Source organism: Humulus lupulus, chromosome 7, assembly GCF_963169125.1.
Source record: "Humulus lupulus chromosome 7, drHumLupu1.1, whole genome shotgun sequence".
Taxonomy (NCBI): Eukaryota; Viridiplantae; Streptophyta; class Magnoliopsida; order Rosales; family Cannabaceae; genus Humulus; species Humulus lupulus.
The window spans coordinates 104972292-104984904 of record NC_084799.1 but is presented as its reverse complement, the minus strand read 5'-3'; the positions used below and the strand labels follow the sequence as shown (position 1 = coordinate 104984904).

At 30.3% G+C, this 12613-nt stretch overlaps 1 protein-coding gene across 1 annotated transcript; it reads right to left on the bottom strand.

The window, feature by feature from the left end:
• Positions 1–10340: 10340 nt before the first annotated feature.
• On the bottom strand, positions 10341–12261 carry LOC133788509 (LOB domain-containing protein 1-like). Its single transcript, XM_062226022.1, has 2 exons — positions 11851–12261; positions 10341–11104 (listed from the first exon to the last, which is right to left on the bottom strand). Exons 1-2 carry the CDS (start codon positions 12130–12132, stop codon positions 10688–10690), a joined length of 699 nt encoding a protein of 232 aa, XP_062082006.1. The 5' UTR covers positions 12133–12261; the 3' UTR covers positions 10341–10687.
• Positions 12262–12613: the final 352 nt, after the last annotated feature.

Here is a 12613-nt window from a genome sequence, read left to right as displayed (position 1 = left end):
TATTTATAGAGAAGGGTGCAGAATACTATCCCACATATTTTGGGTAGTTACTCTTTTGTGAATAAAAATAAATGGCTTTAAATGCCAATAATCTGATATTAAAGGAAACGTCCCCCAAAGATCAGGGGGCGTATAACTGTATTAAATAATATCCCACAATTCTTGGGGATTTACATCAATTAATGAGGACTACATCTCATAGTTATTACACTTGTAGATACTCAAGGTGGTTATAGCGTATCTTCAAGGCTCCAGCATTTCTGGTCTCATGTCATTGTGCGAGCCACTGACATCTCCCGAGCTAACGTTTATTCCGAGATGGGATATCGAGCTCAAGAACCATGCTCCGAAGTTCCTGAAGATGAAGGTGTTCTCGGAGCTACCTTTCGAGATCGAGGTCATTTCGAGATCACCGCACTCGAGATCATACATCATACTTTGCAGGCTCGACTTACAATCCTAGATCACTCTAATCCTCACGAGACCATTTGTTGCGAACTCAGCTTTCGATGTCATATTTTCTATGGCTCGAAATCTGGGTATAACAGTAACAAATTAAAGAATTCTTTTATACCTGATCAGTCATAATTAATTCTTTTGGCCAAAGAATGAATATGTCATAGGTATCTCGAACATAGCGTATCTCCCCAACAGAACATTGGATTTCAGCATCCTCTAAAAACCGAAGTAGAAGGTGCACAAGGGACGTGTTTGGCTTGGCCCTTTTTTCACATCTTTATTCTCTCTAAACAGAAGTCATGGCCCTGTGCAACCAAACATGACTCTCTTTCAATTGAATTCTTAACTTCGCTATTTTAAAAAAGCGAAGTAGTATGTAATTTTTTTTTAAGCGTCAAATTCAAAAGCGAAGTAAAAGAGTTAAAAAATGCTTTTACTTCAGTTTTTTTGTATGTTTAGTATAAAAACTGAAGTAAAAGTCTATATTTCTAGTAGTGATATGACAATTCTTGTATAAGGGCTTCACTTTAAGCTCTACCGGTGGGCTTCAGTGTTCTCGACCCGTGAACAGTTTTCGACACGATTTTTTTTATGACCGTGTATATTGTAGTTGTTTAGAGCATCTTGCAAATTTTCAAAAAAATCATAATAGTTTACAGTACTGAAAACTATGTTCAAGCATGTTGCTTTCCACGCACATAAAAGAAATTAGTCACGCGTGCAATAACATGTTTGAACTTAGTTTTATGCGTGTGAAAAACAACATGTTTGGACCTAATTTTCGGTACTGTAAACTATTTAGAATTTTCTGAAAATTTGCAGGATGCTCTAAATAACTACAATATACACGGTCATAAAAAAAAATCGTACTGAAAATTATTCACGGGTCGAGAACACTGAGAGCCCCACTGATAAGACTTAAAATGAAGCCCTTATATAAAAATTATCATATATATAATATAATATAATAACTCTGTTAATAATCAAGAAGATGTACATTTTGGGTCAAAATAAAAAATAGTAGATGTTCCCGTAGTAGCAAAGAAAATAATGAGATGTTGGGTGAGACATTGAGATTTGGTCGTCCCTTTTAGAGAGCTGCACATAACTATAGTATCTAGAGAGATGAAAGGATGAATGGAGTGCCGACAGGTGATGATATTTCTTTGGTCTAAATTTCTTAAGATCGACTCAAGCACGTGGGAGCTCACATGATTTGAATTATGGCCCCCATTACGCGTTTAAATAAAGGGACAGAAAAACAAGACCATCGATATATATATTCATATTATTAACTTTTTTTTATAATACTCAACCACATAACATGGCACGTGTGAAGCCATTAATCATATTCCTTAACTAAATAATAAAGACGGGTTTTACTTACTTGGTTATTAAAAGAAAGAGATGGGGCTGGGGGCCAACTTCTCGTGTTGGATTGAATTATAATATTCCTCTTTTTTCATGATGATTATTATTGTCAAAGTAGTGTAAAATGAGAATGAGAATGCAATTTACTTTTGTCACAGAGATAGGGACATCAGTAGTAGCAGCTAATTATTTACAAACGCGTTGTATTGTCCCGTCCTACTCCCTATAGCTAGAGAAATGTTAAAAAAAAATTGTAGTTTGGCTTTTCAATTATGAGAAAATAAAAATGTAAGGTCCATAGAAACTGAGCAAATTACATGTTTTACGGATTTTTTAACAAGTTTTACAAAAATATGAATCTTTTTTTTTTTTTTTTTTAAATTTATTTTATGTTTTTTTTTTAAGAATTTTCAAATTTATGAATTTAGTTTCTCATATTTTTGTATAAAAATTAGTTTATGTCATAATTTTACTCTTAATTATGTTTATTTAAATTATGATATTATTTTAGTCATTTTAATATTTTTTATTGAGTAATTCTATTTGCACATCAAAAATATATATAGGCACCACACTAATTAAATAAAATTAATTTTTAAAATCATTTTTAACATTTTTTCTCAATATTTTTTTACATTCTTTAAATTCTTATTTTTGATAATATCAATAATTTTATTCAACTTGTTCTCATAATAATTTTTAAATAATGTATAATTTTTTAGAAAAAAAATCTTACTTTTAACAAATTTTAATATTTTTTTTTGTTTTAATTTTTTATTTAAATATTTAACAAAATATATTTTTTATATGTATCTTTTAGAATATAAACAAGAAAAAAAATTAGAAAAATGTGAGCATACGTTGAAAAAAATATATATGAATTTTTAATAGAAAAAAAGTGTTACACCCAGATTTCGAGCCTTAAGAATTGTGATCTCGAAAGCTGGATTCGTTAGGGATGGACTCGTAATGTTTAGAACACGCGTCCACAACCTAGGCACCAAGCCTAGGAAGCAAGGGTGACTTCGAAGATGATAGCCTCGAAATCCTCACGAGTTCGAAAGGCAGATATCGAAGTGCGTCTGTTCTCGGATGACCTCGGATCAGGGGTTCCGAGCCTGACATAAGAATGAGCTCGAAGCCACATAATCTCGGGAAAATGCTATAACTCGAAAGTCATTAAGAGACCTGGGTGAACGTGGTATTGACAATATAAGCTGATAACTTTGAATATCTTAGTGAATCATCTAAGAGAGACGCAGTCTGCATTCATTGCTGTAAATCCCCTATAATCAAGGGATATTTATTATGCAGTTATACGCCCCCTGATCTTCAGGGGACGTTTCCTTGTATATAGGATCACAGGCTTTTAATGCCATTAAATTTATTTGCATATACAGAATAACTTCCCGAAATGTGTGGGAGAGTATTCTGAAAACCTCATCTATAAATAGAGAGGTCATGCACCATTGTAAATGACCGAAATTTTGTGATCTTGAGAGAAAACTCTGGAGAATTCATTCTTGAAGAATTTCCAGAGATCATCTTAAGTTTTAATAACAAAGACTCGTGGACTAAGCAGAGTTAACTGCTGAACCACGTAAAAAATCCCATTTGTGTGATCATATTTTTCTTGGGCATAACCAATTATTGTTTTCGTGCTCTTATTTCACTGTTGACGAAAAACGGCGTCAACAAAAAGAGTGTCTTAATCAAATTTTGGATTGCCTTTTTTTATTTGATCATTTTATATCAGTTGTATTATACAATATTAGTTTAGTATTTTGAAAAGGAAAATTAATCTATTTTATTATTTTTATATTGTTTAATCTTTATTTTTCGTAATTTAATATTACAATTCAAAATCACAAATACATTTTCACTTTACATTTTTCAGTTTTTTAGAGAGAACCTCTTATTCAGTCACCTCACCTTCAACTCAAATTATTTAATTATTTACTATCGATTTATTATTGTACTTATTTTTTTTACTATACTTAGAAAAACAAATTAATTTTTTTGTTCCAATTTATTCTTCTACATTTTTTGAAAGATCGTGACTATTTTTTTTTCTTTGTGTAGGTTAAGTAACTGATTACTTTCACATTTACATATATGTCGATTTCTTTGTATTTGGATGTTCACATCAAGGTAACTAGTTACCCATTCATGTTTTCATATTAGATTTTTTTTTAAGAATTGAATGCTCCCATCAAGATATCTAGTTACTCTTTCACGTTTTTATATCTATTTTTTTTCTTTCCAAAGTTGAATGTTTCTATCAGGGTTACTAGTTAGCCATTCAAGATTTCATATTTTTTTTTCCACATTTAGATGTTCTTACTAGGTTAAACGGATACCCATTCACATTTTCATTTGATTTTTTCTCCCATTAGGGTAACTGATTACCCATTCACGTTGTTATATCTATTTTTTTTCTTTCCAAATTTGGATGTTCCTATTAGGGTTACTCGTTACCCATTCAAGTTTTCATATCTATTTGTTTTTCTTCTAGATTTGGATGTTCTCGATAGGGTAACCGGTTACCCATTTACGTTTTCATATCAATTTTTTTTTTCCACTTTTAATGTTTTCATCAAGTAATTGATACTCATTTAAGTTTTAATATTTAAATTTTTTATTTTAAAATTTGGATGTTCATATCAATGTTACTTTAAAAAGAAAATGTTGAAAAAATTGATTCGAAGTTTTCTACATATAGTAGAAAAAAACACTAAAAAAAGTACAATAATAATTAATAAAATTGTAAAATAATTATGTGATATTAAAATATATGTAAAAAAAAGAAAAAATGAAGAAAATAGAAAATGGAAGGAGAAAAGAGTAGGTATAAAAAAGAAGAAATAATGGATGGAAAAAATGAAAAAAATAGAAGGAAAAGAAAGAAAAAAAGAAGAAAGTAAATTGAAAAAAAATATACAAATGATGAAAGTAAAATAAATATGAAAAAAAAAAGTAGGAAATAAAACTAAATAAATAAATGATAAAAGCAAAAAAAAGATGAAGGAAAAAAAGAAGAAAGTAAAAGAAATGTAAAAATGGCAAGAAAAAAAGTGATGAAGGGAAAAAATGACATAAAAAAAGTGAAGGAAAAAAGTACAAAAATGAAAGAAAAATAGAAAAAAAATAAAAAAAATTGATACCCTCAAAATCAAATATAACATAATTATCATTAGAAATATGGCGTAATTATATATTTTTTAAAATTTATAAGAAATAAAACTCCATAATTATGAACTTCCAAATAAAAAAGCCAAAAAAAAAATCAAAAAGTTAACCTAACAAATCATAAATATGAAAAAAAAAATCTCATAAAAATATATTAAAAAAACGATAGCTTATATATAAATATAGGACAATTCTTTTATAGTGATTTCACTTTAAACCCTACCGGTATGGCTCTCAGTGTTTCTCGACCCGTGAACAATTTTCGGCGCCACTTTTTTTATGACCGTGTATATTGTAGCTATTTAGAGCATCATGCAAATTTTCATAAAATTTCGAATAGTTTACAGTACCGAAAACTAGGTTCAAACATGTTGTTTTCCACGCGCATAAAAAAAATTAGTCACGCGTGCAACAACATGTTTGAACCTAGTTTTCGGTACTGTAAACTATTCTGAATTTTCTGAAAATTTGCAGGATGTTTTAAATAGCTATAATATACACGGTCATAAAAAAAATCGCGCCGAAAACTGTTCATGGGTCGAGAACACTGAGAGCTCCACTGGTAGGGCTTAAAGTGAAGCTCCTATAGGAGAATTCCTATATATATATATATTAGGTAGAAGCAACGTGCAATGCATGTTTACTTAGTTTTAAAGTTGTAAACATTTGTCTATAATTTTAATAAAAATCGGTTCACCGTTATTTTATAAAAATATATATATATATATAATAGGATGAATTATAGTTCTATGGTATATATAAATATTTATATCAATAATCTCTACATATATGACATCTAAATACAACATTTATATAAATATATATTTACATGACATATATATATTGTTATCCCCAAAAATTGGATATCGATGACGTGGCAATAGAGGTGACAAGTGGCAGTACATGGTCCGTAAAAGACACATTAAATAGTCAATAAATACATTGATTCCTCAGAGTTGTGATAAAGTGACCTGGTAGACTGATGAAGAGTGTTGACTGCTTGAGAGGTGTCACGTCCAAGCCAAGTACATCCGAGGAGAGCCCAAGGGGCGTGGTCGGACACATGTCCGAGGAGAGACAAAGGTCTGGTCCTTATGCGTATGTCCAACAAGAAATGGCATGCTAGAGGAGAGTGCTAGAGGAGAGTGCCATTTTAGAAGAGAGGAGAACCATGAGGTGTGGTCGGACCTTAGTCCGAAGAGAGCCTAGAGGTATGGTCGGACCTTGGTCCGAGGAGAACCATGAGGTGTGGTCGGACCTTAGTCCGAGGAGAGCCTAGAGGTGTGGTCAAACCTCGGTCCGAGGAGACCCCAAGAATGTGGTCCGAGGAGAGCCCAAAAAGTGACTGGTCAGACTTTGGTCCGAGGAGAGTCCAAAGGGTCTGGTCCTTATGCATATGTCCAGCAAGTGCATAGTTGTCCAACGAGAGACATGGCATGCTAGAGAAGATTGCCATGTTAGAGGAGAGACATGTACATGTCCTACCAGCAAGTGCATGTCGTACCAGCAAGTGTATGTCCTACCAGCACTTGCATATGTCCAGCATGCATGTGTCCGACCAACACTTGCATGAGTGGTCAGTAGGAGATATGGGTCGACCAGATAGAGGAGGACTAAGTCAAGATTCCCAGAAACGGCTTCAATAAGAACTGGTCTTGGCACACGCGGGAATCTCTCATTCTTCCCACAAATTGGGGGTTCTGTTATATTTTGAATGTTTTTTGTAATTTAAATGTAATAAATATAATAAAATATCCCGATTCTAGGGGATATCAGATGTATGATCCTAAGCCTATAAATAGATGACTTATGGGATCAGAAATGTTCCTCTTCTTTTGAGAGACTTTTGGGAAATTTTGGGTCTGAGTTTTCTAGAGAGAGAAAGTGCTGGTATCATAATGAATTCTTGTATTCTTGTAATCTGTACTGAAGAAACTCAGTTGGCTTAGTTCATCTAATCTTGAGTACAGATCTATAAATCACAACTCTAAGTGGATTAGGCTATTACCAACATATTGGGGCTGAGCCACTATAAAAATTGCTATGTTGTTTACTTTCTGTTCAAAACCGTCTGTGTCGTTTAAATTCTCTTGAAGGTTTTATCGTTTTTGACGTTCTCACGTCGTTGGCCAAAAACGCGGTCAACATATATAAATTACAATAATATTTAAAAATAAATTAATAATAGAAATAAAATAAAAATAGAAAAAGTCATAGTGTAGATAGTAGTATACATGCATTAACTATTTTTAATTTATAATGTATCTCGCTGTCATTTGGTGAATTTGATGAAGAAAAAGAGCTCAAATTGCTTGATAAAAAAAACTATCACACAAATTTATAAGAAAAAAAATGATATGTATGTTTTTTTTTAAATAAATATGATTTAATTATTTAAATTATCATAAAATATCTTTAAAATATCATATTTTAATTAATTAGTTTTTGTTTAAGTTTATGTTTGTTCTAGTTTTTGAATTTGGCAGTGACAATAAGATATTATATATTATATGTTTAATATAATATTAATATTATACGTGGATTTTAAATTCAAGTTTGTTGCTAGTTGATAGTAGATCATATTATATTACTAGGTGGAAGCAGCGTGGAATGCACGTTTGCTTAATTTAAAAGTTGTAAACATTGTTTATAATTTTAATAAAACTGGTCCACTTTTTAAAAAAAAAATATATACATATACATAATAGAATGAATTATAGTTCTATAATATATATAAATATTTATATCAACATTGACATAGATATATATATATATATATTTACATGGTTACATGACATATATATATAAAATACAATAATATTTAAAAAGAAATTAATAATAGAAATAAAATAAGAATAGAAAAAGTCATAGTGTAGACAGTAATATACATGCATAAATTATTTTTAGTTTCTAATGTATCTCACACTGTCTTTTAGTGAATTTGATGAAGAAAAAGAGCTTCAATCACTTGATAAAAAATAAATTATAACACAAATTTATGAGATAAAAAATATTTTTAAATAAATATGATTTAATTATTTAAATTATCATAAAATATCTTAAAAATATGATAGTTTAATTAATTAATTAATTAAATTTTTTAAAGTTTATCTTTGTTCTAGTTTTTTAATTTGCCAGTGAGAACAAAAGATTGTATATTATATATTTAATATAATATTAAGTTTAAGTTTAATTAAATTTTATTTAAGTTATAAAATATATAGTTTTATTATTTTTAAATAATTATTATTGTAGAATATCTTAAAAAATATCTTATTTTAATTTGTTTAAATATTTATTTATTTAAGTTTAAGTCATATTAACAATATACCGTTAAATATAACAATATTATATTAAATATAAGAATATTCCGTTAAAGTTAACGGAAAAAATAAAAAACCGTTAAAAGTAAGAATTTTCGTTATCTACATTTATATAGAAAATATTTGTTTAATATGATATTATTATAATATGTGAAGTTTAAGTTTAATTAAATTTTATTTAAATTATAAAATGGTTTTATTATTTTTAATTAATTATCATTGTAAAATATGTTATTTGAATTTATTTAATTATTTAATTTTATCTAAGTTTAAGTCATATTTATAATTTATTATTAAATATAAAAATATTAAAAAAAATAAAAAACTGTGAAAACAAAAAAAAATCTTTATCTGCCCATTATTTATATAGTAGAGATATATTTGATCAAGACAGATAAAAAAATAAAAAAAAAAACTGATGAAAGGAGTACTAGCGTTCGAAACTTTCTACATAATTCTAGATGCCAAGAAAAATTTTATAGCCTTAAAACTCTTTGCCGGGGTGGGAAAAACTAATCAATCATTCTTCATGTGTACATGACAAATCCCATTGGCCACCGATATTGAAACCAAGTTATATATACTAATTAAGGCATTTACCCATTTGGTACCCTTTTTTTTTTTTTTTTTTTTGCAGAATATCATTTTGATACTATGTGTTTATAAATAATGCTTATTTAGTACACTATATTTTGATATCGTATATATTTGGTACCCTGCATTTTAATATCGTATATATTTGACACCTTATATTTTAAAATTATACATATTTAGTACCTTAAACTCAAATTTAATTAATAAAATTTTACCAATTTAATCAAATTACTCTCAATCATACGAGGTATAAATTACATATAACTGCTGACAGTTTGGTCATATTGACAAAATTTTATCATTTAAGATACCAAATATCTATGTTTTCAAAATACGAGTACCATATGAAGATTATTGAAAACAGAAGGTACCAGAATAATACTTTGCAAAAATAAAAGATACAAAATGAGTAAATTCCCTACTAATTACTATATATATTAGTCTACGTGCGGAATCATCATGGGTCGGTACTTAATTAAATCATCTTTTATAAAATGTCACTCACTCGCATAATTTGCAGCCGAAAACAAACTTCGAAAAATTATGGAGGGTTTATGAAACTTTTTATGTGATAAAAAAATTATTATATATACATATAAATATAAATATGGATTAGCTAGTATTAATTCGGTAAAATATAGTCAGCAATTAGTTAAAACTAAATAGTAGGATGAGTGTTTTGGCTTTGATAGGAAGTTAGATATTCGTCATACTACACTGGAACAGCCCGGAATATATATAGAGATGACTTCCAGATACACATTATGCATAGTGCATCCGACAATTTTAATTAATGTCATCACCATTTTGTGACAAGTTTGATATTATTCACTAACACTTCAATCAAATCGATATACTGCTTGCTCTGATTCATCATGAAAAATATTAATTTGTTATTCTTATAAGAATGTGTAAATTGATTCTAGTTAATTTGATTATTGATCAGTACGAATGTATTTTTCTCTTATTTATGCATTTATTTAGTGACACTAGTGACAAGATGGCATAATAATATTATTTCAATAGTATTTTAGATTGAGAAAATATACATACTATTTGGTTCCATTATTTTTGCGTGGTTATATATGTATATTATGAAGAAATATATTTCAATGTGTAAATAAGAAAAGAATTAAATATCATATTCATTTTCCATATGCTTAGTTAACACAAGAACTGTATTAGAATTTTTTTACAAGGACTCTTAAAAGTAACTAATCAAAAAAAAAAAAAAAAGAGATGGGTCAAAAGTATGACAAGGAATTTTCATTATTAATTTTGGTAGATATAATCTATCAATGTTTATACGTGTTTAAAGTAATTATAGTAGGTGACCAAAAAGTTGATTTAGGATTCCATAATGATCAGCTCAAAATAGTGGACTTTGATTAGAACAAACACCTCTAATATAATTTATTCTTTTTAAAAATATATTTAATTAAACAAATATTACATGATATGTGGGGATCGATGTGGAGGGAAAACAACCCATCCACTTTGCCTAGCTTTAGCAAAGTGATTAGATCCTTAACTAGCTTACACATGCCCTCACTTTTTTCTTCTCTCCTGGCTAGAATACTAATAAAAATTAATCTATATCACTAGTTATTTTTCATGTCCATCAACTTCTCCTTAGGAGAATATTTCATTGGAACATATTACTCTTTCCTTTTAATTTAAGCTAAGCTAAGCTATGATTAAGATATATGATATATATCATGACTCAAACATGGGGCCTTGCATCATGATTATTATGTCCAAAGAGGTTCCCACATGGAGCCTAGGTTATTGTTATCATCAAGGAAACTTAGGCTATTATTGCTTTGGTTGCTAATCATGAGAGGAGTAGTGGTACTAGTAATATTATTGATCATCAATGACCCATCAAGACTGATCTGTTGATGATGAGGAGGAGAATTATTGTTATTATTATAACCCTGCTGAGATTGAGCCATTTCCATGCAAAGAAGGGCCACTAGATTGGCTTGTTGGCACTGCATGTTGACCACCTCTGCCTGTGCTTTGGCCAACTGAGCTTGCAACTCTCCAACTTGCTTCTGGAGCTGGCAAATCGCTCCGGCACAGCCGTACACAGGATCTCGAATTCTTGCTCCGGCCTCATACACCATGCTGCTCACTGCGTCCGCTCTTTGAGATTCTGGCAGTTCCTGAAATCATAACATGTATTGTACACACCATTATTAGTATTGCGGTTTATACCAACTTCTTCATTAATAACTATGAAATTATTGAGGTGGTTGAAACTTGGAACTGGACCAAATTGCTTGTGGGGCATGCATGTAGTAAGGGAATAATATGTGTCTATGTGAACAAGTTTTAGGCTTGAAAAAGTCTCTATGTGAACATTCTGCTATATTGTTTACTTTTCAATTTCGGATGCTTCGATTTCCTTCTTTATTTTTTCCATGGTTGAAAGTTATGAGAGTCTCTCTAACGTCTAGATGTGTATATGCTTCATCTTTCCGTACTCAAAAGTCCCACGGCACCACTACTATTCTTGGCCAATGAGAAATGGTTCTTTATTACATTTCTAAACCTTATGGCACGTGATGGTTAGAATAGATTAGACTATGGCCATGATTATTAACGAACTAATAAATCGAAATAAAAAAATAAAATAACTTAAAACTACTATAAAGGAAGTGACAAGTAACCTAAAAGCTAGGAAACTGCCACTTGCCCCCATAAATCCCTTGACCTTGATCAGGACTTTATTGATAAGAACCCCAATTGTACACGGCTACAAAATTTGTCCCTTGTCTACATTATTATGGGTAACCTAATATCAAATGTAGCTCCCTAAACAAAACAAAAAAAGATAATATTTTTCATGTTGTTATGATAATATATTATAGATTGACAAATTAAATATTATTAAAAAAACAACTTATACCTGCAAGAACTTGATAATGTTACTAGCTCCAAACACTCGGTGAGCAATGGTAAACTTTGCAGGCTCCGTTGGAGGAAAGTAGGGCGCCAATACACATTTATCAGCGCATCTCCGCCGCAAGATCTTGCAGGCGGCGCATGGACTGAGCACAACGGGTGGGTTGGGGCTAGGATTTGGAGTCTGGGGAGGCGACGAAGACGATGAATTGGACGAGTACTGAGAGGCAAGTGGGGGCGATGAGGACGCCGTGGTTGTAGTGTTTGTCTCGGTACTGCACTCCATGATGGTTTCTTTCAGTTTCTGATGAGATAAGTCTTGTGAATGTTAAAGTGTTTGATGAAATGCCTCACAGACGAGAAAGATATAAAAGGAGAGAAGAGAAGTTGTGAGGTAAGGTGAGGTGAGGTGGGGTTGAGTTATGTACACAAAGGTGCTTTAAATAGGCCTAAAGCTTTTGGGTAAGGGACCATGCGTCAAAGTGATGTCACCAAACCTTTGAATATTATTTGTATTAATATGATACTACTACTACTACATTTATATGTGGAAAAGGACTTTTAAGTGGCTGCGGCGTTATTTTATTTTTAATTTTTTTTCAGTCCGTTAGGTTTGTGATTTACATTTCACTTTTGGATTATCCGGACGAAAGTTGCTTAATTTTTTGTCTTACAATTAGAAAATTAACATTATTTAATCACAATGTGGAATTTTCAAAATATTATCATTAAATTACATTGTCCATTTTTGAAATGAAAAGAAAAAA